General features: G+C 38.0%; 1 protein-coding gene across 9 annotated transcripts in view; it reads right to left on the bottom strand.

Moving 5' to 3' along the window:
* Positions 1-27003, bottom strand: part of rims2a (regulating synaptic membrane exocytosis 2a) — a 229782-nt gene that overhangs the window by 79320 nt on the left and 123459 nt on the right. For 3 of the 9 annotated variants that reach the window (XM_051719122.1, XM_051719129.1, XM_051719132.1), the window contains 7 exons: positions 24554-24601; positions 20833-20963; positions 19883-20054; positions 18350-18503; positions 13040-13108; positions 9566-9701; positions 8793-8858 (listed from right to left, as the gene is read on the bottom strand). In XM_051719122.1, the coding sequence (XP_051575082.1) occupies positions 8793-8858; positions 9566-9701; positions 13040-13108; positions 18350-18503; positions 19883-20054; positions 20833-20963; positions 24554-24601 (776 nt within the window). Of the gene's footprint in view, positions 1-8792; positions 8859-9565; positions 9702-13039; positions 13109-18349; positions 18504-19882; positions 20076-20832; positions 20964-24553; positions 24602-27003 lie in introns of all 9 variants that reach the window. The other 6 variants (XM_051719123.1, XM_051719124.1, XM_051719125.1 and 3 more) reach the window with 2 other exon arrangements.

The following is a 27003-nucleotide window of genomic DNA, read 5'->3' as shown; positions in this document are numbered from 1 at the left end:
ATTAGCTTTACAGATAACCTAGCTGACTGTATGAGTCTGCTATTTTAATTTTAACCTACTAGACACTACAAAAGATCAGTAGTACAGATAGTGCCTTTATAAAACATGAATCATATTAGATGATCTTAGGAGCACAAACCATAAATTAATACCCTATATTACACAGTGTACAAGATCTGCTATTGCAAATATGTCTGAGTAATGTGGCCATTATCTGATTGGCTTGAGTAGACAATGGGTGGAGTCCACCTATTTGTAGATTTGTGTGCACATCTTGATGCTAGATTTGTTTAAAAATTGACAGATGCCTGTAGTGATCCGCAAATGCACAGGAAGTGATCCACAAATAAATGCGCATGATTCACAAATGAATGCTGGACAGAGTTGTGTTTGTGAGTTAAAAAATATATTTGTAAATATTTTTTTTTTTACTTGCCAATCTCATTTTATTTATTTGTGAATTCAATTTATTTTTGTGAAACTCCTAACATATATTAATAAATCTCATTCTTTTTATTTGTGAATTCATTTAATTTTTGTGAAACTCCTTACATTTATTTGTGGATCTCATTCAATTTATTTATGAACCAACTTTCTATTTGTGAATCTCTTTCCATTTGTATATTAATATGCAACAATTCCATCTCCATACAAATTTGCCACTCATTATTGTCACATGCAAATGAGCTTGTGATTCACCACAATTGTTTGCCTGAAGTATGCAGCGCTTCACCGATAGTGGTGAACCTGAAGCAAACCATTGGCAACAATGGACAATTTGCTGCAAGTTTGCCGCAAAGCTTATTTGCATGTGAAAATAATCAGTGGTGAATTTGAGGCAAGTTTGCGGCAAATTTGCAACAAACTCTCGATTTTTGTAAGGAAATACAAAAGCTTGTTAGGTATGCTGTAGCTATATATTTTCCATCTCTCCTGAGAAATATACATCTGCAGGGATGGTGTACTTAAGAAAAGAGGGATGGGGAAATATGATCTTCACACAGCATTGCTTGTTCATTTGTACACTTAGGGTGTTTTTTATTGTCTAATGGTCATACAACCTCGTGCTGACACTAATGGCCACTGGTGACCTGTTGGTTTGATGTCTGTTAACCAGTCGGCACCATTATATCAACATGAGGCTGTGACAGCGATGCAGGTTTCTCAATGTCGGAGACCCTCATGAATGCAGGTTATCCAACTAAACAAGTATCAAATTGGTCAAATGAACTGAAAACTTGAATTCCTTAAAGTGACAGTTAATCAAAAATGTAAATTCTGTTAGATTTACTTACCCTTATTTTGTTCCAAACCCATATGACCTTAGTTTTTGCACTAAAAACAAAAAAAATTCTCGTGTGAACACAAAAACCACTGCGAATGAGCTTCTCTCGTAGTGCTCAAAATGACTTAAATTATGGGTTGTTTCTCACCAAACCTTATCGTATTTTCAGAAGACTAGGAATATGCACACAAGTCGCATGGACTACTTTTTTTTTTTTTTTTGGTCATAGTTTTTATTACATTTGAACATTAATCACATTTATCCACACTTAAATTAAATACATCAGACAAAACAAATAAATAAAAAAATAAAAAAATAAATACAAAGGCAGAAAAAAAACAATAACAAAGCTTCTCAGTACCTTGCCGTAGCATTCAATAATACCTCTTTTTCAATATTCTGTTAGCATCTCACCAACTCCACCATGTTTTAGAGACAATCTGAAAGGACTCCAAACTCCTTTAAAAATCCAATATTTATCCCTTAAAATATAAGTTATTTTTTCCATTGACATACTTGTCGCCATTTATTTCAGTCAGCGTCCTATATTTGGGACACATGCACTTTTCCAATGTAGAGAAATAAGCCGCTTTGCTTGCAGAGTACATGTCAATAAATAAATATTCTGTCTTTTTTAAAGACATTTCCTGAGGGTATAAATGAAATCTAAATTTAAAAAAAAAACCTAAATCGAAATCTAGGATTTTCTCTATCATTTTCTTCACATCTTTCCAAAATTTCTTAATTTCTTCACATTCCCATATGCAAGGGTATAAAGTACCTTTAAACTTAGAACACCTTAAACAAGTGTCTGGATTATTGTCATTATATTTATGCAATATAACAGGAGCACTGATGTGCACAGAACGAGGGCAGCAGGGATGCAATCCCCTGCCCCTTACATTCACAAATCATGATGGTCACGATCGCTGTCTTTCGTGTCTGGGCGCGACCCACGCGGAGACAGCGTTCGTGGATGGATCATGTACTCATTGCGAGAAAATGACCATGGCAACATTGCGGTCGCGGCTTGCCTTCGTAAGAAAGCAAGCCACTCCAGCGGCTCCCCGCCACGGTCCTTCTACCTACGGGTATGAGGCCAGCGCGGCTAGCACTGGGGGTGATTTGGGGACCCCAGTGGGACCACCTCCGCCGGGTATCCCCCCACGGACCTCTTATTCCCCAGCACGCTCATCTGCCCTGATCGGGCTTCCAGATGAGTCCGCCAGCTCGTCTCACGGCGAGTTCGACCTCTTGTTCGGAGCCCGCAAATCTGAAGAGCTCTCGAGCGCAGCATCGGAGAGCGGGCTCGTCGGATGCGGAAGCCTCAGCTGGGCTCCCCCCCTCGGGTACGGTCACCCAGTCACAGGCTGATGCAGAAATTACGGACATGCTTTCCCAGGCAGCCGCGAGCGTCAGGCTAGAGTGGAACCCTCCGCCACTCACAGCCACGCCACGGCCCACCCAGTTCCTTTCTTCCCGGAAGTGCACGAGGAGCTGACAAGGTCTTGGGAGGCACCTTTAACTGCCCGGTCCCGATCTTTCAGCTCCCCCGCCCTCACTACCCTCGATGGTGGGGCGGTCAGGGGCTATTCGGCGATTCCCCCGGTGGATAAGGCGCTCGCGGTGCACCTATGCCCGCAGAGCGCCGCCATCTGGCGCGGGTGCCCAAAGCTCCTGTCCAAGGCCTGTAGGTTTACGTCATCCCCGATGGCCAAAGCCTACAGTGCCGCTGGACAAGCCGCCTCTGCCCTGCACACCATGGCTCTCCTGCAAATCCACCAAGCCAAGGCGCTAAAGGAACTGCACGAGGGTAGTTCCACCCCGGGATTGATGCAGGAGCTGCGCTCGGCGACCGACCTCACTCTCCGGGCAACGAAGGGCGATGTCCACCTTGGTGGTCCAGGAGCGCCACCTTTGGCTCAATTTGGTCGAGATGGGAGAGGCTGACAAGGCACGGTTCCTTGCTGCCCCCATTTCCCAGGTCAGCCTATTCGGCGACACTGTCGAGGACTTTGCCCAGCAGTTCTCGGTGGTGAAGCAGCAGACAGAGTCTATCCGGCACATCCTGCACCGGCACGGCTCAAGATCCTGCTTGTCACCAAGGGCATCCCCCTGCGGTGACTGCCCCTGTGGCATGGCCCCGGCATGGAGTCCACTGCAGTAAGCAGACGCCACCCATCTCACGGCCGGCTGCCAAGAACCCGCGAAAGGCTTCGAAGCGCCCCTGAGATGGCCGACCCAGGGACGATGAAACCCACTGCTTTGGAGCTGGTAAACAGACCACTCCATTCCCCGGTGCAGGCCCAGGAGGACAAGCTTTTGTTGCCTTTTCATTTAATTTCGCCACATGCCCATGTGGCTGCGGCACCCAAGAGTTCAGCAAAAGAGCGGTTTCCTTGTTCCCTGGGTCACATACCCGGTGTGCACGGCCATCATCACGACCACCATCCACCATTCCATTTTGGCAGGTTTGGCGCTCCAGCGGCGGTCTCCCCACCCCTGCACGCCCAGCTGTGGCACAAATCTGCCCCCGATGTGACAGTCTCCATGGGTCATGAGGACAGGCCTCTTCCTCCCCCATCCCAGGCTGTTCTGGGGATGATCACAAGGAGCCAGGTAAGTGCTTCGATGTCCCTGAACTCAGCACGGCCACAACACGGCGTGGCACCTCAGGCTCCGCCCCGCCGTGAGGCCCCACCCGCTGGTACGTCCGACGAGATTGTCCACTTGGTCCCCCTCGCCCGGAGCTTGGACGCATGGCTTGCGCTCTCCAACCCGTTGTGATGGCTGATCCGGACCGTCCGACTCGGCTACGCGATTCAGTCCGCCAGGCATCCGCCCAGGTTCAGCGGCATCCACTTCACCTCGGTGAAGGGTGAGAACGCTGCTACCTTGCACACTGAGATCACTACCCTCCTATGGAAGGATATGATAGAGCCTGTCCCTCCGGCCAAGATGAAGGGGTTTTACAGCCCCTACTTCATTGTACCGAAAAAAGGCGGTGGGTTGCAGCCAATCTTAGACCTGCGAGTACTGAACCGGGCTTTACACAGACTCACGTTCAAGATGCTTACGCAAAAACGCATTCTAGTGAGCATCCGGCATCAAGATTGGTTCGCAGCGGTAGACCTGAAGGACACATAATTCCATGTCTCGATTCTACCTCAATACAGACCCTTCCTGCGATTTGCATTCGAGGGTCAGGCGTATCAGTACAAGGTCCTCCCCTTCGGCCTGTCCTTGTCCCCTCGCGTCTTCACGAAGGTCGCCCTTGCCCCGCTAAGGGAAGTGGACATTCGCATCCTCAACTATCTCGACGATTGGCTAATCTTAGCTCACTCTTGGGATGTGTTGTGTGCACACAGGGACCTTGTGCCCCTCTGCCCCAGTCACCATGTTTATAGAAACTCCTCCCCCGTTGGGTAGGACCTAGCATGGGACTTCTCCACATGATATACTTCCGACAAAGTTCGGCAAGACCATGTGACATATTTCCACTCAAAATACCCCCCCTTCTGGGCGGGCTGTGGTCTCCACTGTGTCTTCCCCTTGGGAGGGACACCCCCCCGACGTAGACCTGGTGGCCCCAGTTGGTTAATTCCTTTTTTTGGGGGAGAGAAAAAAAAAAAAGGATAAGAGGCCACGGTCTCTATCTTTTGGGCAGTCGACTTGTCCCCGAAGGGCCATTCGACACTCGTGTTGGCCTGGTGCGTCCCTCCTGCCACAACGCTGAACTCCCTGCTGAAATGGCCGGGACCTTGTCTCGGCTCCTCAGCACAAAACCTGAATGAGTGGTTGCATACCAGCTCCTTTTATACCCGTATGTCCGGGGGAGTGGTATGCAAATACCACTCGCAAATTTTCATTGGCCTTTTATCAAAGACCAGAGGTGTTTCGGGCTCCCAAGAATGACCCCTAGTGTCACTACATCGACACAACATCTCGTTCCCTCCATCAGGGAATGGAGGTTACGCAAGTAACCAGGATGTTCACCCCTCTGTTCATGAAGAATGTTAAGAACTCTACGAACATTGTGAAATCCTTATCTACGTTGTATAAAACCATTTTGATCTTCTCCTATCAAATTTGGCAGTATACCTTCTACTCGCCTAGCCAAAACTTTACATTGTATTTTTGTGTCAGAATTTAACAGGCTGATGGGGCGCATATTTTCACATCTTGTGTTTGTTTTTCCTGTTTTTGGTAATTATGTAATTAACACACCTCTCATCGATGCCGGAAGAAGGCCTTCATGGTTTGCCTCTAATATAATTTTTAGGAAGGGATTTAACAGTTTTTCTAAGAATTTCTTATAGATTTCTATGGGAAGGCCATCTGGACCCGCTGTTTTCCCTGACTTTATAGAATCAATGCCTTCATCTAATTTGTTCTTATCTTCATTTGAAATCTGAGATAAACCTAAACTAGACTAAGAATTGTGTCTGCATATTCAGATTTGAAGAGCACTCCGAACTATACAGTTTTTATTATAATTTCTAAATGCTTCATTAATTTCTACTGGATCTACTATATTTCCTGTTGGTCTTTCAATTGTAATGATAGCACGCTCAGTTTGTTATTGTCAAATCTGCCATGCAAGAAGCTGTCCTACTTTATCCCCATGTTCATACAAATTTTGTTTTAACCTCAAAACATTTGCTGCTGCTTTACATGCTGACAATTTGTTGTATTGATTCCTGAGTAACAATAATTTCTCATTAGCATCTGCTGTGTCAGTAACGTTATGGAAAATATAATTTTCTATTTTTTCAATCTGATCATCTAATTGTTTCATTTCTTGTTTGGATTTTAATAATATGACCTTGGATAAAAGTTTTAAATGCTTCCCATCTAACAAGCTGAGGTTTCAGATGTATTAGTTTCAAAATAAAAGTCGATTTGTTTACTCCAAAATTCTATGAACTCTGGGTCCTGAAGCCATCCCATCTGAAAGCACCATTTAAGAGTGTCCCTCATCAATTTTGTATTGTTATATAATAGGGATACTGCTGCATGGTCAGATATGACTATACTGTGGTATTTAAAATCTGTTATTTTATTAAGAATTTGTGCAGATACTAAAAAATAATCTATACGTGAGTATGTTTGATGCATGCCTGAATAACATGAATAGGATACTGAACTAGGGTTCAGGTGTCTCTAAACATCTAATAAATTAAGATCCTTCATGAAGTCCTGGATAAGTTTCCTGCATTTATTGTGTGTATTATCAATTCCAGTGGAACGACCTTAAGTTGGGTCTAGCACACAATTAATATCCCCTGCTATAAGGTAGTGCCCTGGCAAGCTAGCAGTTAACATAAATAAATCATTGAAAACATTTGGATTGTCATAATTTGGACCATATATATTAATTAGATTTATCTTATCTGAGAAAATAAAACTCTCTAAAATAATAAATCTTCCTACTGGATCCTTAGTTACCTTTTGAACCTGTATTGGAATTGTCTTATGGATTAGAATCATCACCCCTCTCGCATTAGAAGAATGACAGGTTGCAAATACTTGTCCTTGCCATCTCCTACGAATCCTAATTATATCACTTTTTACCATGCAGGTTTCTTGAAAATAATCTATTTTTGCCTGTAATAATTTAATTCGGTCCATTACCTGCTTTATTTTTTTATTTTATTTTTTTTTTTATATTGCCCAGTCCTCTACAATTCCAGGTTAGGAATTTCACATTCCCCATGTCCCCCATCATCCTTTACATTTCTTATTAAGAAGCATATTCTCTTTAACAGACTCATAAATATTATGCACATAATGTTAAGATACATTAAACAACATTCCTAATGCCCCCAGTAGTATACATGCTACTGAATCAATCCCCATATTGTTTGGTCCACATACCCATGAGGAACTATCAGGTACTGTCACTTTTATCTCTGTTATTCCAACCCTATTCGTGTTACTACTCCCACCTGTCTTGAAAAAAGTGTACACTGTAATATTCTCATATTATCATAAAACTTTCAAAATTCAGAATCTGTTGAACTACTGTAAATATTGAACCAACATTTCCACATGAATGAACATGTTATTTTCAGTCAAGTCCCTGCTCAGAGAAGAAGAAAAAAACAAAACAAAAAAACAGTTGTGGCATGTATATCGAATAGTTTAAATCAATGTTCGTTTGAAACCATGCTGCTTCAGCCGACTTTGGCCTTCCTTCCCTCCTTTTCTAAGTCTTCGATGAAGTTTTCTACTTCAACTGGTGTCTCGAACAGCCTGGATTTCTCTCGGTGTGTAACAAGTAAACGGGCAGTGTAGATGATCCTGTGTTTACTGATTCCCCTGTCTCGTAACTTTTGTCGCACTCCATCGTAAGCTCTCTGCTTCCTGTGATCATCTGTGGAAACATCCAAATGGAATCGAAGAGAATGTTCCTTGTATGAAATAGTCCCCTTGGTCCTGGCCGCTCTAAACACCTGCTCTTTTTGTTGGAAGTTCAGGAACCTCACAATTATTGTTCTTGGCAGCATTTTAGCATCTAATCTGTTGTTTTGGTTGCCCATGCTTCGTTGTGGACCCACTCTATGTGCGTGTTCTATGGTGTACTCATGTTCATTTCCAATATTTTTGGAAGCCAGGTCTCCAAAAACGCACACGCATCACTTCCCTCTTCTTTCTCCGGCAAACCAACCAACCTTACGTTGTTGTGTCAATTTCTGTTCTCCATGTCATCAACCTTCTCTGTCAATGCTTTAACTTGAGACTCTAAGGTGTTCGCGTGAGCACGGATTTGAACGATTTCATCCTCCATGCTGGAGATGCGTTCTTCGGCCTCTTTCACTCCTTCACGTTACCTCTTTGATCACTGAAATAACACCATCGATTTTATTTGTAATCTTTCCATTTCTTTAATAGCTTGTAGAACATCTGCATTGTTGGGGTTCAGTTCAGTTACTCTGGTAGACTCAAAGTCATCATCTTCCTCCATCTCTCTTAGTTCGTCCGCGTGGTCAGGATCCTGTGACATCTCTTGTGTTTCATTATCTATTTTCTCTTGGGTTTTGTTCTTCTTTTTCGGTGCCATTTTCGTTGTTGTACTTTTCTTAACTAATTACATGAGAAATATCAACGTTTTAAGTAGGTTTGAAGGATTATTACTTGAAAACTTTAGGATGGTCGTTAACTCACGTCTTCTCAGCACCACTCCATAACAGGCCACATGGACTACTTTTACGGTACTTTTGCATCCTATTTAAGGCTTTAAAGTAAATCACTATAAACTGCACCATTGTATTGAAAACACGGATTGGGATATTTATTAAAACATCTCCTTTTGTTGTTCCAGAGAAGAAAGAAGTCATATGGGTTGGGAACACCATGAGGGTGAGTAAATTATTAAAGAATGTTCATAAAGGAACTATTCCTTTAAAATTAGAGGGAGTCAGGGTTTGAGGAACCGTGATGTGTTAGTAGTAGTTTCTAGCAGGGAAGTTAATAGGGACGAACGTCGGGAGGAATATGGCTCTACCTGAGCTCCATCAGCTGAGTGTCATGAGGCTGACTGTGTCGAGTTCGAGGTAAGGTGAGAAAATGACTGCAGGCACATGGAGAGAATAGAAATGATGGAGAGATTTGAGGGGAGAGAAAGAGGATCAGGTTTTCGTTGGAGCTGATGATAGAGGGGTGAACCCAAATCCCTTTATTTGGAGGAAATGTGGTTACTCTTCAATGACACCAACATGCACATGTCTAACCACATCAAGAGTACAGATTATTTTAAAATGTAATGTTATGATAATGCCATTAAAGGGGTCATTTAATGGAAAACTTTTAAAATAAAAGAGTTTCATCTACTATTAATACATCCTCTATTTTTCACAATGTTTCAAATGTTCCTCCTCAGTCAACCAAGACCATTTTTGAAAATGCTAAGATGTCTTGATGGTTATGATGTCACAACTATGAGCTCATTAAAAGGTCATGGAAAAATAAATAACTACATATTTATAGGTGTACTATTTTAAAAAAAAAGCATTACATTTAATAGTAGACTATTAAAAACATTAAATTCTAAAAAAGTGTAGAATATGACCCCTTTAAAGTGCAAATATATTTATTTTCTAAAGCTTACTTGCTAGAAAACCCTAAGTAACTTGTCACTACTGTTTTTTACATAATTAAAAATGCTTAAACTTAGGTTCAGATTTTTATGATTAAAAAAAATTAAAAATATTAGAAAAAGCTATCAAATAAATGTTTGATTTCTTTAACCTCAGGAGAGGACAAGAGATTTTTTTTTACCTCTGAGAAGGTGGCACGCTAGGCGAACGAGACCGTGCCCGGTTGATGTCTGCTGAACGAGAGCAATGATTGGACGATAAGACCTGCTCAGGCACAGAGAGGGTGGAGCTCTGGAGGTCCCTACCATTTCTATGGTCTGTAAAGAAAGAAAGACATGGAGTTAACTGTGAAAGTTTTCATGCTAATCATCTGTAGCAACAAAGATATTGAAATCCAAATCTTCAAAATACAGTAATCAATACGCTATTTAGTTTTTATGACCTCATATTATTTAAGAGAATGAAATATTTGTACTTTTCATTCATAAAAATTCATTTGTGACACCGCAGGACTATTTGTGAAATTAAGTGATGCTGAAAAACTTAATAAAAATGGTTACCATTTATCTAAAATATGCATCTAAAATATGACAATTCTATTAAATATTATATATATATATATATATATATATATATATATATATATATATATATATATATATTATATATATATATTATTATTATTATTATTATTTTTAGTCTATTCAACTGATGTTGAATAGACTAAAAATAATATTTTGGAAAAATTAAAATTAAAACTATACTGAGAAAAAACAGTTCATGTCCATCTTATATGTAAACTACATATTTCCTGTAACTACACATTTACATCTCTTTGCACAAAACATGTAGTTTGCATGGTTTTTGAAGAGGCAAATTAAATAATCTTTTAAAGCAAAAAATATTAAAATATTTTTACTTGCAATTGCAATACTGATTTTCAATCATTCTATTCTTTCATGTACAAATATCTAATCACACTGGAATATTTATTTACCACTGTTCAGTACTGTACATATCAATTTAGACTATTTTTGGTTATTTATTATCATGCACTATTCTGCAGTGTTACCCCAATGACTACTTTCAAATCACATTCAGACTTGTTTTTAAAAGCCAACATGTTCCAGCCACTGAATTAACTTCTCCCATTAAATGAGAAAACAGCTTTCACAACCAAATCCAGAATAATGACTTTTTCCCATGCAAGAGTCGTCAGCTCACTCAGCCTGATGGCATTTCATTACCCGGCATTCAGAGCGGCCACACTAAGGTCAGTGCCTCACATGATTACAAAAGACTGACGTTCAACTGCCTGTATCACACATTTAAATAGGCAGAAGGTAGAACAATGAATCAAAGAGATGTTTGAAGAGGGAAATTGTGTCTTTCCGAAAGCTTCTAATTTGAGGTTTTATCATGAATTGCTCAGAAAACTGTAAACAAGCTGAAAATGGTGGAGCAAAATTAGCTAATGCAATCTTAGTATTCACATCCTAATATAACTTGGACAGACACTGTGTAACAGCATAGAAGCATTTACTTCTCCTAAAATCAATGTAGCAAGTTTAGGTTCTGTAGTAGTGGTTTTAACCACCGTACAAACCACGCAATTTTGTGGGGCCCCGGGCGTCGAGGGGTGACATGATTTTCTGGGTACACGCGCGAATACACTGTTGTCAGCGCTCTTAGAGTGGTTCATGTTAGAGGTCTGTTGGGTTTGGGTCAGTTTTTCAGGTAGGACTTTGGGTTTGGGTTTGTAATTTATGAAAAAATATACAGGACTTCTGAACTTGTTTCGCCCATGAGTTAGGGGCTGTTCACACCGCATGCGTTTTTGTGTGAGTCTGCTCTGTTTTTACATTGTTTTCCAATGTAAACAAAATGAACGTCCTTGACTGCTGCACCATGTCTCGCTGTTTCTTCAGTGTCTCACACAGGATCGGCACATTTTTAGACACTGTGTCTAGTTAAAAATAACTTCAGGTCTCAAAAACGCACGTCGAGACACCTGCATTCTGTTTCATTCGTTGCACTGTGTCTAGATTGTTTTTAGCGCAGGTGTCACAAAGATTTAACGTTTGAACAAGTTCAGGTTGCAAAGAGGTGATTGTTACAATGTTTAACATTATTCCAGATTATTCTGCACCAAGCAAATTTTCAGCGTATGATAAACGGCAAAGTTTTTTTTTTCCCTTCTGCTCTAGTATGCTGAGGGGCTGCCATACCTTGTATGTTTACTGTTACTGTTATGAATGTTGCCTATGATGCTTACATAAAATACAGCCTTTTGCAACATGATGAACAATACACTGCAGCACTAGAATATAAGCTCTAAGTGAAAGTAAAGTAAATAAGATATATTTTAATTAAAATATATTACTATTATATATTACTATATATTACTACTTGTTATATACAACAAATCCTCAAAGTAATAATAATACTGTATCATACTGTATTATAATGAAAAACTAGACAACAATGAACAATTGTATTTTTATTAACTGACATTTTCAAAGATTAATAAACACTGTAAAAAAGACATTTTGTTCATTGTTAGTTCATGATACCTAATGCATTTACTAATGTTAACAAATGGAACTTTATTATAAAGTGCACCCATTTTTATTATTATTATTCCTTGAAATGGTCAGGGTGGGCAGCCCACTAGGTGTTGGAGATATTGTATCTAATACTGTACATGTAACATTAGTTAGGTTTGTCTGTCCTGTTCATACACAGATGTACACGCATACACACACAAATTCTCATCTGAATGTGACCTGTACCAGCATCAGCACCCATGCATCATGCTGCAATAAATGAGCCGCTGGTAAACATAGGGCCCAGAAAGCAACTCCTCTGATTCCTCTGAATGCTAATCATCTCCTACAGGCGGAAAGCACCGCATCAGCACTTTACAAGCGGCACGGAGACAGAGCCAAAATCAATGAAAAAGAGAGAGAGAGATGGAGGGAGGGTTTCCCTCTCACAAAGAGCACGACTGGAATTTTAAAAAGTGTGTGTGCGTGTATGTGTGTGTGTGTGTACAGGTTTGGGTGGTTTATGAGGACATTGTTTTAGGTTACAAACTGGTAATTACAAGGGTATTATGCTATAAATGTGTTTTATGAGGACATTTCTAGTGTCCCCATAATTTAAATCGCTTAAAAAACATACTAAATTATGTTTTTTTGAAAATGTAATAGTGCAGAAAGTTTTTGTGAGGGTTATGTTTAGGGGAAGAGTTAGGGTTAGGGGATAGAATCTATAGTTCCTACAGTATAAAAATCATTATGTCTATGGAGAGTCCTAAAAATGATAGCCGCAGCAACATAAAATGCATCTAAATACATAAACTTCTTAATGACCAAGAATAACTAAATCCACTAGAGGAGGAAGTACATTTTCTTCCATGGTCCCAAAGATACAGACCAACTGGTTTTATTTTCTTGTCAAATCCAGATTTTACTAGCATTTGGAGCGTTCTACGTTACAGTAATGGACCCTGCTTAATCTGTGAGGTGTTTGTCCTCAAGAGTCAGTGAAAAGCAGCTGCAGAGAATGACTTCATATTGAAAGAATCTGGCAGAAAATCTCTATCACCTCCGTCAGACAGTATTGTTGCACTATGATCCTGCTACCGTCTTACCTGACACAACGCCAAAGCCATCCTCACAGTCATAGTCAGAGAACTCGCTGTCGCTGATTCTCTGGGACCCTACAGGAGAGAAAGAGAGACAAAAGGGAAGTGTTGCTACAGTTAAGTCTGGTTAATGGAATGTGGCTCTTCCAAGATTTTGCAGCAGGTTGTGAACTAAGGATTGATGTTAAGGTGTTTTCTGTACTATAACACTCATTGTGGTCAACATACAGTACTAGATCTGCACCAAAACCTAGTGAGACGCCATGCTGTCTAATACATAGACAGCTGCATTTTAAGGCAGCATTATAACTGAAGTGGAGCATCTTAAGCAGGCCCAGACAGAATCTATGCATGCAGAACTCAGAATTGTGACATCTGTCATTCATTAAAGTTCTGCACATTCCCACCCCTTTCATGTTTATTACATAACTGCATGATGCTTTCAGCTGCCAATAAGAGTGTAGTACTTTTAGCTCCATTTAACACATTTTACCATTTTGAAATCCTTTTTGCAGAATTCCGCAGATTTCCCCTCAAAATCAGCACAGAGAATGCACCAAAAAAAAGTCAGCATATTCCATCTGCAAATGTTCATAAGTGACTATTTAGAATATGGGGATGGTCCAGGTCACATTTCACCCCAAAATCAATAGAAAAACAAAAAAATATAAATATATGTTATTAATTTTACATTTATTTATTTGGCATAAAAAAATTAGGCCTATTTTAGAAAATTAAGATTTTTTGCATTGTCACATTGATTGCATGACAATCAGGCACATTTTACTCCAAATTTAAATCAGCATAAATTAAAGTACAACAAATGCTACCATGTTGTATACTATATATATATATATATATATATATATATATATACACACACACACACACACACACACACACACACACACACATATTTATTTGCTAATGGTAAGCTAATGACCCAAATCTCTATTAAGTCTAAAAATAAATAGCACCTAAATATATTAGATAAAAAGCCAATTTTTAATCACACTGAACCATTTTTATTGATCATTTTCAGTATTTAATTAATTTAATTAATAAGTATTTATAGTTTTTTATACATTATCTTAGAAGACAGCATAGTGTCGCTGCATACCTTTTGGAACAGCTATCATATCTGGAGTACCTATGAGCCCTTAAAATGCTGTCTAAGTGGTCGTTAACTTCAAACATGTTTTTCTGTTCGTCTGTGCTGTTTTTCCATTGTAAACATGTGCTGGAGGAACGTATTTTTTCAGCGCCTTGCGCAAAAGCCTCCTGTTGTTTAGACATTGTTTAAAGTTAAGAAGAACCTTTGAAAGCACGTCCTGAGACACCTGTGTTCTATTCAGATCGTTTCGCTGAGCTTGAGCACAAGAATGCGTTTGGTCTGAACTGCGTCCAAGAAGACAGTTCAAGTTTTAAAGCAGAGCTAGTCTAACTGCAACTGACAACCATGGCTGTTCACTGATCTTCCTCTCTGATGTTTATATCAAGTGGTAAAGAAGCTATCTGTACTTGGAGTACCTGTTTATTTCAGGCTACTTATAGATAACCAAACATGTCATATTTATATCTCTCTCTCTTCTAAATCGCTGTCAGCAACACAAAGCAAGAGTGAGGCAGTTTGAGTGCTGTATTAGGTGAGAAAATAGATCTTCTTTTCCCTTCGTTTCAATCAAGTGGACTAAACCGAGCTGAGTGTGTCATCCCTCAGCCCATAGCGCTGACGTTTGCTGAGTTTGACACTATGAGGCGGCCTCTCCGTCATTCAGCTCTTGAGAATTAAAGCTAATCTGTCGTACTGTGTTACAGAACTACAGCCTACAGTCTCTGACACTTGTGCTTTTACAGGGATGAAAACCACACAATAAACCTTTTCTCATTTCTTTACACATTCTATAAATCAGTCAATCTATCTCTGTCGCTATCTCTAAAACGAAACATAAATTCACAAATTTAAAATGAATCCCAGCCACAGAACGTATGCTTGCATTCCATTTGCATTATTATTTCAGTCTTACCGTTTTATCAGTGTCTCACAACATGACCACCTTTAAGACATCATGTCAAGTTAGAAATGAAAACTTTAGTTATGCACTGTAGTGCATCAGTGTCAGTAAAATGATGAATTAATCAGAAAAACAAAGGAAGGCGCTATAATTTTGAGCGTATTGAGTGTTTACAATAGCAACTGTAACATTTGCACAGTTCACTCAACTGGGTTAAAAATCAATAGAACCTTTCCACATTTCCGGTCTTAGAGCAATTTACAGTGGGATAAACTTCTATAGCGATGAATGGTAGATCACAGCAAATACATTTTTTGCGTTCCCATTTTCTCCAACAATAAAAGAAAAAATTCCACTAAAAGAGAAAAAGAAATATGGCAGTCAGAAGAGAGAAAGATGTCAAATTTAAAGGGATAGTTCACCCAAAAAGGAAAATGATCTCATAATTTACTCACCCTCATGCCATTCCAGATGTGTATGACTTTCTTTCTTCTGCAGAACACAAAGAAGATTTTTAGAAGAATATCTCAGCTCTGTAGGTCCATTCAGTGCAAGTGAATGGTGGCCAGAACACTGAAGGTCCAAAAAAGCACCTAAAGGCAGGATAAAAGTAATCCATAAGACTCCAGTAGTTAAATCCATATATTCAGAAGCGATATGATAGGTGTGGGTGAGAAAAAGATCAATATGTAAGTCCTTTATTACTATAAATCTCCACTTTGACTTTCACGTTCACATTCTTCTTTTTTTTTGGTGAACTGCATTCTTCGTGCATATCATCAACTACTGGTTGGGGCTGGTCAAAGCTGGATATTTATAGTAAAAAAGGACTTTAATATTGATCTGTTTCTCACAACACCTGTCATATCGCATCTGTAGATATGGATTTAATCATTGGAGTCGTATGGATTACTTTTATGCTGCCTTTATTTGCTTTTTAGGACACACTGAGTTCTGGTCACCATTCACTTGCACTGTGAGGACCAACAGAGGTGAGATATTCTTCTAAAAATCTTTGTTTGTGTTCTGCAGAAGAAACAAAAGTCACATCTGGGATGGCATGAGGGCGAGTAAATTATGAGAGAATTAAAATTTTTGGGTGAACTATACCTTTAATGTAACTACACAGTAACTTTTTTAAATAATGGCATGGTAATATAACACAAAGAATATTTATTGATGCACCGATGCATTGCCCAACAATATTTATCGGACAATTACTGGCCAAATTAAAACCATCGGCATAATGGTCATAAGCATGACTCTGGTATGAAAAACAGATGGTTAATTCATAACTAATTACGTAAATTCATTGTGTTGTATAAAGTTTATTATTTTTTTCTTCTTTGTGTAATATAAAGAAATACCTACCAAAGTAACTGAAGTTAAGCATGTCGAATTTACTTAATATAATTTTTTTTGCTAAATTACTTTTTCCCCACATCTTTTAATCTTTTTTTTTTATTGTGTACTCATCTTGTATTGTGTTATCTTGTCATGTGTTCAACTGATTCATTGCATGCTCAATGGAAATTATTTATTGTGAAAGCATTAAAATAGCTTTTAGTTAGTAAGTGGGAAAATATCAGTATCAGCCATTAAAATGTCATATTGGTGCATCCCTTAAAATAATGATGTAAATTTGCACTAAATTTGGTTAGATTCGGTATCGTATCAGCCCAAAAAAAATCCATATTGGTTCACCCCTAAGAAATATCTTAACTATTTGCTCCAAATTACTGAAAATGTAATTAAAAAGAAAGATTTATGCTAGATTTACGCTGCAAATAAGGCAAATATGCGTCATCACAGTCTGTAAAAAAAAATGTGTTCATGATCAAATAGCTCACTATAAAGAGAAAATGGCTGGTTCAATCTAACAAAAGTGATTTGTAGAGACTTTTTGTGCTTTCGTCTCTTTGAGGGATTTCACAAAAAAACAGGTGCTGTATGTAGAAAACCAAACAGCAACCCCCCCAAACAAAAAAACAAATAAACAACAACAACAAGAAAACTCACTCTTAAAGAAAAATTAACTAACCAATTCAAATTAGGATGCAACACACAAAAGGTGAGTGACACAAAATACAACCTGGAAAATGTTCTGCTTTTAGATGATATTATTCATCAAAGCTACACAGAGCTAGCCACTACAAAGAGAGAACAAGTCAAACAACAAAACGAAAACAAGAGACTTGAAAATATGAGTGGTACTTGTCCATGCAAATCTTGCCGACATAATGCTACAGCGTTCTGGGTGGATGTTGCCAAGGCGTTGCTATATGGTTTGGGTTACTCCTTTAATTTAACTCTATAGGATTTTTTGCCTGTTTTAAGTGGAAAACCTGTAGCCAGATCACTTATAAAATTAATAGCACCTCTACTTAACAAGCCGCATGATTTGAGTACTGTATTATTCATGTCCATAGCACAAACAGTGCGGGATGAGTAATGCGCCGAACTGTAATACTTGGGGTAAGGGGTTTGTTGAAATCCCTAACCCAAAGTATAAGCAATAGTAATGCATGATTTAGCAAACCCCACTAACCATTAACAGATAAAGTCTGTCGAGTACTGTAATTTTATATGAAGGTTGGATTGATCTGCAGTAGAGAGGGAAAACCAGCAGCACTGGGGAGAATCAGAGGGCATTGTGGGAAAGTGTGGCAGTTTGGGGACATGGGCCACTTCTGTTTCGTTTTTCACGGAAGTGAGAAGGCGAGCAGGGTGGATCCAGTTTAAAAACACACGGTAAAACCCAAAGGATCAGTGTGAACATGCAGGCAGCGTCTTTACCTGAGGTGTACGAATACAGGCCCTTGGCTGCAGAAATAACCAGGTCAAGATAGAAAAATAAATGAATAAAAATTAAAAGCATAACACAAACGCTCATTCTAACAGAGCTAATTCAGCTCTGAAGTCCCTGACAGAGATTGTATAGGATAAACGCCAAAAAAGGCTTTGTTCGGAATGCAATATACTGAATATTGCACAGTGTATACAGTATTTATACAGTCAAAAAGTACTATAGGCATTATGCAACAATAAATGTTTCAAACAGGAGTATGACACTTTGTTTTCACATGACCTTATCTCGTTGCATATTAGTAGGATCTGTTTATCATTTTGGAAGTACATTTTTGTCATGTTATTCTATTTAAAAAAAAAAAAAATTATAACAAATGTAACATACTGACCGTGACCACTACATGATCTCTGTTGTGAAATATTATAGAATATTAAAATAGGACAATATCATGAGATTTACACTTTTCTGTGAGGGAAATAGTGAGAGACATACTCTGAAGTCTGCGTGTGGGGCTTTCTCCATGAAGTGTTCTTCTCTGAAGGCAGGGGGAGCTCTTGGGCAAGGGCACTGATGAGACGTCATGCGTTTGTAGCTTGTACCAATGCGGCTCGTCGTCCAGCAGTGCTGTTTCCAGCTCGATGAGGATCTACACATGATACACACAACATTTGTTTCACATTCACTTTGAAGTCTACATACACATCCAGTCTGTATCTGACATACACTAAGTACATTATAACAGTTTTATACATGACATTAAAACCAGTTCTTTTCCATCTCACTGTTCTCTAATTTTAAAATTACTGTCAAATAAGTCAGCACACTTCGTGATCTTGCCCTAGAAAATCCAAAATGACTTTCTGTTTTTTGAAGAAGTATGAAGAACACAGATGAAGAATAAAATACTACTTTAAACCCTTAAACAAAAGGCTTTTAACCCTTTATTGCACAACTCGGGTCTTTAGTGACCCGGGACCTCCTTCGACCCTCTGTACCTCATCTATTTTTAGGAGTTATGCCCACACCTATTTGGTATGCCTAAACCTTTCTCTTATGAATAGTGTAAGAAGGAAAAGAAAAAAAGATTATTTTTTGTATAACTGCTTAATTATCAAAAGTGTATAGGGCCTTTAAAGACCCAAGATATGTAATAGTGTCACTTTTTTCTTTTTTCTTTTTTCTTTTTTTTATGCGCTTCCATACATCATATTTTTATGATTATATCTATATGTTTACTATCACAGGATATACATTTCTTTGTTTATTACAAGACAAATGAGTACTATATTCAAACAAATGAATACTATATCACGTTGATTTTCTATATGACATTCAGTATCACATACAGTATGTGTGTACACATATAGTGCATGCTATGTCTTACTCAAGGTGGGGTTATTGTTTCAATGATTGACTTGATTTACATTTGACATTGCTATTTGATGAAGAAGCAACGTTGAAGTAAACTATAGCAAGCTTAACACATGAACAGTATGATTTGGCTATTGTCATTTGGGCGTACAGTACTTCTAAAATGATGTAAGTTGTGCGTCTATTTAAACTCAAAAAGTGCCTGAGAAAATACATTTGTGTAGCTCAATATGTGTTTGACAGCCGGTTGCATCTCATGAAATTTCAGTAGGGAAGTAATGAATACTGTTCTATATTTGTTGCATCATCTCTTTGATATATGAAAAATAAAACATAACAAATAATAAGAATATATTCTATTCTATTATTATCTAATTGTCTTAAAAATGCTTTCAAAATTTGACACTATCAGGGCATTTTGTTGATCCATTTGGGATAGATACACATACTGGATCGCTAAAGACTCAAGTATGTAATAATGTTTGGCGAAACACCCATGCATTTAGGGGTTAAACTATTTTCAAATTACAAAGCAAAGAAACTAAACATGTTTTCTAAAACATTATTCTCTAACCTACAAATTGCATGGAGCTTCATCAATTGTGAAACATGAAACATTTGATCCCATATCAGTATAACTCATCTTTTCCTTACCTCTCCCAAGAACTCACTCTCCTCCTCTCGCACCCGGGCCTGATCCCACAGCGTGATTTCCAGCATGCGTTCCCTGAACTCTCGCCGGTGGACGGGAGAATACATAAATGTCTGGTTCCATTTGGGCTCTAGTGATTTCTTTACCGTTTTTGTTCTTCTTTTGCTTTTGTCACTGGAGAAACAATGATTCAAACTGTTTTTATTTACCATCATGGTAAAACAATCCTGGAACAGACACTGAAATCAGTTCATATGGACGGATTTCATAAGACTCCATAAGGAGTCCTGGAAAGATGGCGATACAACAAAGCTTTGTGGGAATGCCAAGCACTGAACACTAAAGATCTCTTTACACGCAATGTTCAGAATGGAATACTAGCATACTGAATACGACAGTCAGTTGCATACTAGCAGGGCATACAAGGTGGTAATGATTCTAGGGGCCCAACGGTCCAGGGGGCCCCAAAATAAATTCTAAACTGTATGTTTGAGGAAAGTGCCCCAGAGCAATATACATTCAGGGGGCCCAGATTACCTTGCTATGGCCCTGCATACTAGTACAGCACAGTTCAGTTTATTCTGTATACTGCCTTCTATTTTCCCAAAATTAGTATGCGAATCAGTATGCAGAATGCAATGTTTAAAAGAGTTCAAAATAAATGCTGCAAAGAGTAGTATGCTATAGAAATAACTAAGGTTCTTTTGCATTTTTAATCCAAGTTTGGGTAAAAAAAAAAAAACAGTCAAGAAGGTGTTATTACAGAAAATGTGCATACTGCACAAAGTATACTTTGCATATGGCAAAAAACAGTACGAGCAGTATGGAAATGTGCATTCCTTTTCAACGATTTGATGAAAAGGCATTTCTAATAAACACTGGAGATTTTTTTTTTTTTTTTTTTTGCCTAATGTGGTGGGTTTAATTGTTGTTAAAGTAACTCCAATCTCACCTTCTATCAGGGAGGAAGTAGATTTTCACGTAAGGATTCCGCGGTCGGCCATCCTCCCTTGAGAGCAGGTCCTTTGCACCCAGAATAGTGACGATGAGCTGATGGCCGACTTTGTCATACCAGAGTTTGGCCTGTAGGAGGACAGACATCAGAGCCTGTTTGAGATGAAGAGGAACTTTATATGCTCCCACCCAGGATTCACATGAGAGATGCCATATACTTAACAAAGACTTTTATGTAGCACTGAGCCTAAAATCGCAATATGTTTGTCTTGTGGTTTTTACTAAAGACAACAGGTATGTTCGGAATGCATCACTAGCTTACTACTTTCTGAATACTGTACAGTTTATCCTCTAAAATGCCTAATGTTTTTTTTAATAGTCAGTGAAACAGAGGGCATTATTCCATGTTTCAGTAGAATGCTACTTTGATATCACATGACTATGTATGTCACATGACCTCATCATGTTGCATGGTTAATTCAGCAACTGCCATCCATTTATCTTCATTGAATTATGAAAAATAAATTGCATTTTGAATCCAATTTTGTGTAAATATGACAAATGACTTATTATCTGGTAAATAATTAGTCAAGAAAGAGATCAGGGGTGAAATTACTTCCAGTTCATTCGTCACATTGTAAATGGAAGGTCAAGTTGAGCATTCCTTGCAGTGTGCACCCATTTTAAAAGTAGTTCAGTAGTATACTATCCCGAACATACTTTAAAGGGATAGTTCACCCAAAAAATTAACTATCCCTTTAAAGGGATGACTTCCCCTTCATTTCTCTCAGCATTTACTCACCCTTATACCTTCCCAGATGTCTATAACTTCTTTCTTCTGCTGAACAAAAATGAAGATTTTTAGTAGAATATTTCAGCATTGTTGGTCCATTCAATGCAAGTGAATGGTGGCCAGAACTTTGAAACTTTAAAAGGACATTAAGGTAGCATAAAAGTATTCCATACGGCACCAGTGGTTTTATCCATGTCTTCTGAAGCTTTATGATAGGTGTGGGTGAGAAACAGATCAACATTTAAGTCCTTTTTTCCTATACATTCCCCTCCCTGCCCAGTATGTGGCGATATGCATGAATAATGCAAATTGCCAAAAACAAAGAAGAATGTGAAAGTGAAAGAGGAGATTTATAGTAAAAAAACTACTTATATCTGTTTCTTACCCACACCTATCATATCACTTCTGAAGACTACTAACCACTGTGTGTTAAATGAGTGTAATGGATTACTTTTATGCTGCCTTTCGGACCTTTAAAGTTCTGGCCACCATTCAGTTGCATTGAATGGACCAACAGAGCTGAGATATTCTTCCAAAAAAAAAAAAAAAAAAAAAACTTTGTTTGTGTTCAGCTGAAGAAAGTAACGTCATACACATCTGGGATGGCATGAGGGTGAGTAAATGATTTTTTAATGAAATGATAATTTTTGAGTGAACTAAGACTTTACATAGTAAAGTTCAGTACACAGTAAAAGAGCCATAGTAATCTACTTCATTCAAACAGATCATTTGATATGCGTTTAGATATGTGTCATATCGTAGTATTGTGCATGCTAAGATGCACAACAGACCAAGCTCACTGCTCAGACAAGTATGGATATAATAGAGTATACTTAGGAGACAGTCGCACACAGAAATAACAGCATAACAACACAAATAAAAGGCCAGATCGTCTAAGCCAAAGCCCATACTTGTTTGTTGTAAATGGAAAATAACACACCAATACAAACACTGCCTATACATGGCTATATCTACAGTAAACTCAGGACGCAGTGCAAAACATGCAGTGAAGGATGTTCCATATGTAAAAAAACAAAGCAGATATGTGTTTCAAGGAGAGCTGGGTCAAACAAATTGTACCATAGCATTTGTGACATTGAAACCCATTACGCTATCCACAAAAAAAAAAAAAACCAGTTCCAATTTGCATTAAGGACACCAATGTTTTCCAAAATAGAAACTCTTAGAAATTCCTGAGCGAAAATGTGGCAACATTGTAAATATGTAAGTGTTTCAGTTGAGCTGCAGTATAAACTTAAGGTGGACATTAATGTTCAACCACTTTGCTGCATACTGGTTTATTATTGTGGTGTCGTAAATGTAAAATATTTCACATTTACCTTGAAAAGGGAAAAAAATAGCTTTTTTTTTTTTTTGTCTTCGTAATAGTTTACATCTTTGATAATAACATCTGTGTTAGCAGGTACAATTTGCTTTTTTGGTTCATCTATACTAGGGAAATAAACTAAAACAGGGACATTTTAAAATTATAGTTCACCCAAAAATGAAAATTCTGTCATCATGTTGTTCCAAACTTGTATGATGTTCTTTCTTATGTGGAACATAAAAGGAGTGTTAGGCAGAATATTAGACTCAAGCTGTCCCAACTGACACACTATACACTATGCACTTACAATATACTGTACACTATGCACTCAGCCGTGTATGAACTTTCAAAGTGTAGAATCGTCCCAAATGGAACACTTACTGTAACAGTTTTTTACTACATGGAAGCATTTGCTGTTTAACAGCTGACGGAAGTGACGTTTCAAACGCATGTGCTGCTGCTAGCATTAGCGCATTAGCCAACCTCAGTTAAACACTTGTATCTCAAACAACATACAAATTCACTCAGCGCAGGGTGATGGTTAAGCTTTCCAGTCTTCATGGATGTTTCACTAGCTGCTACATTCTCCATTATTTACAATTGTTTTGTCGGACTAGCAAGGTAACTCCACCCCTTCCGCTACATATGGCAAGCCGTGAGCACTGAGTGCATGAAGTGTCCAACATTCCACATTCCCTTTTGACGGCTGAAGAAGTGCCGGGTACTCATAGTACACTTTATGTTGCATTTTCAGTGTTAACGTACTACTCGCACTACTTATACTACAAAATGACGTAGAATAGTATAGTTTGGGATGCACCTTCCGTCATAAAATGAAAATGAATGATGACTGTGACTAACATTCTACTTAACGTCTATTTTTGGGTTCCATGAGATAAAGACAGTTGGGAACAACATGAGGGCAAGTAAATGATGAATTATTATAATTAGGATTCTTTTGGATGAACTATTACTTTAACTTAACCTTATAGCTGCGACATGAAAGTAGTGAATGTCAGTACTGAACAAAAATGGTTTTAGCATGATAGGGGAAATCACACATTTGAAATAATTTTTTTTAAATAACAAATTTAATAAATCAGTCAGAAAGGATTTCCAAAACAAGTTAACTGAATCAGCTCCTTTCTAAACAGTATAGAGGAGTATCAGGATTCAATACAGTTTCATGTTACATGGAAAAGGAATCAAATTGTATGTCCCCATATTCTACATCACTAAAACGTTAAAAGAGACAGTACTCCTCTTCCCAGGTAAACGGCATCTCACAGGTTAGTAAGTGTTATGTTATTACTCCATGGCTGTCAATTGGCAGGTGTCTCTTAAAATATTTTTGTGCTAATTTATTTCATGCAGGTGTTTTATGGCCCATTACATGCATATGTGAATATGCAATTAAAAAAGAACAGCAACAGCAATGAATAGATGACAGGTAAAAGTTACTTCAAATGTGCAAACTAAAAGTATACTGTAAACAAAGATGGAAATGCAGCTTTTTTTTTCCTGCTGTGCATTATCCAGAGGACTCAAAAAATTTAAAGCAATGGAACACAGGTATATATTGTATACAGCAACGATTACCTGAACTCTAGGGTTAAAAGGCTCAATTCTTCTACTAAGGCTTTGGCTCTGGGTAAGCAAAAGTGAATGAAAGAAACAATGAAGAGAAATGCAATACAACTAAAACCTGAAATGACAGTATTAGTTGTTAATGCAACACTAGGAAAGCCGAGGAGGAGATTCAATATATATATATATATATATATATATATATATATATATATATATATATATTTCTAGTTCTGTTAAGACAGAGGCACTAAAATACAAAAGAAAATAGCTATGGACACTCTCCCAGATAAATAAAGAATTGAAACCTTTTCTTTTATTTACTTTTTCTATCATGCCATTAACTGCAATGTCTTCCACCCCTGAGTGAAATTCTAGTATTCAGGATACTTTCTAGCAAAATACTTTTCCTAAAGTTTAGAATTTGGCCAACTTCCTATGGACTTTTGCTTTACATGTCTTCTTGGAGAGCCAATATCTCTCAAAATCTCTCATGGGAAAGTCAGCTATCTACATTGAATCTCCTGTTCAGCAAATTACAATGTCACAAGATTGTTATTTAACATACAAACACATGTGCACACAATCTAGTGTTAGAAATGGTCAAATTCGATGAGAAACAGAACAGGAATTATGATAACTTGGGAAATGTGGATATCAGTTACAGACCTATCAACCAGGCCGATTAATAGTCAAATGTTTGGCAATTTTGAAATTTTCACCAATAGCTGTACCCACTTGGCCGAATAACAGAAGTGTAAGATCTCCCTTGTGTCACTTCAAAAATCTACTAAGAGCTTTGTCAACCATTTCAGTTTCAAAATATATTAAATAAATATTGTGTAAAATAAGTATTAATTAATGCTGGGAAATTTAACACGTTAATTTCTGTGATTACTATTTTTTTGTTTAACATGTTAAAAAGGTTTTACACAATTAATACAGTTTTCCTTTTTTTAATTTTTTTTTTTATTACTTCATGAAACTTCACTTGATTGGAGAAAGGTGTCCTGAGTTGTTCCTGGCAGGCTACTCAGCCTTGCAGGCTCTGATTAGGTTGGGGGTGGGGTTAGGACATTTGCTGCCTGCCAGGAACAAACCCAGGCTCATTTGTACAATGTACATTTATGCACGACATTCATTATGTGCGATACATTTCCTGGGTATAACACCATAATGCCTTATCTCTTCACATCACCCGAAAATGCTCACTTATGCTTTCATCTGAACCACTGTCAAAAGCTAAACCGCCCGAGAGAGATCCAGCGTGTGCGCAATAGAGACTGAGAAGGACCTTGCCTTTCAGAAAGCTGCAGCCAGGTATACTTGTAAAGAATGAACGACAGCCAGATAAAATAATAATTTTTAGATTTTAAACTTCAACTAATTAAACTTCAGCCATTAATATGTTTTATATCTGTATGTAGTGTCTAATAATGCATTGGCAATGTACACTTAAGTTTCTCTTGCCAGTACAGTTTGATATGAATTGAATCTGGCCATTTGATCCTAGTATTAAAAAATTCCACTGGAAAATGGCAGAAGATTTTGCCCAAATTGTAATTACAACATGACCACTGACTTTATGGCATTTACACATATACTTGTATCAAGATTTATACCTGTAAAAATGTGTCTAATTAACTCTATCAACGTACATATATTTATGATGATTTTTTAATGTTTTTTGTAATCTATCATGTACCATAATTTAAGCGTGATTATACACAGAAAACTGTGTGATTAATTAGTTAAAAAAAGCCCTAATATTATCAAAGCCCTAATATTAATGTTATTTATTTATTTATTTATTTATTTTTAAAAAGCACACTGTTTGTAAAAAGCTTTTCTGAATATTCCCTCTGTCTGGTATTGGTAGTTCCACCTAGGAGAGGACTGGGAAGAGAAATCGGCCCTGAATTTTAAATAAAAACCAGCCCAAAAGTTGTTGAGCGGGAGGTACTAACACATGACTAACACAAGAGTTGGTCATGTTTTACAAGCAGGCAGTGTATTTTTACAGACACACAATGGGCTCCATGAGGGCTCAATGTAACCTGATCAGCTTTAGGAGGACTGCAGCAGCTTTGCCTAACCACTGTGGAGACGGTCCAATGCTTTATCTCTAAATGTTTGCCAAACCCTCAGCCGGGCCTGAAAAATGATTGGCCAGTCTGTAGAGGTGTTGCCCTCAATCTATCTGTTTATAAAGGAAAAATGTGTCCTGTGTGAACCGCCCCAACGCACTACTCTTTTCAAATAACGTTCCCCAACACAGCCACCTATAAACATACTTTTAAAGGGATAGTTTGCATGAAAATGAAAATTAAAGAGGACAGAATGTCTTCTATATTATAGAACAAGTTACATTTTAAGGACAGTTCCCCCAAAAATAACAATTCTGTCATCATATACTCACCCTCATGTTGTTCCAAACAGACTTTCTTTTTTCCATGGAACAC

The sequence above is a fragment of the Myxocyprinus asiaticus genome, chromosome 15 (assembly GCF_019703515.2).
Source record: "Myxocyprinus asiaticus isolate MX2 ecotype Aquarium Trade chromosome 15, UBuf_Myxa_2, whole genome shotgun sequence".
Taxonomy (NCBI): Eukaryota; Metazoa; Chordata; class Actinopteri; order Cypriniformes; family Catostomidae; genus Myxocyprinus; species Myxocyprinus asiaticus.
Note: the sequence above shows the minus strand (reverse complement) of the source record. Positions and strands in the feature narration are given on the sequence as shown.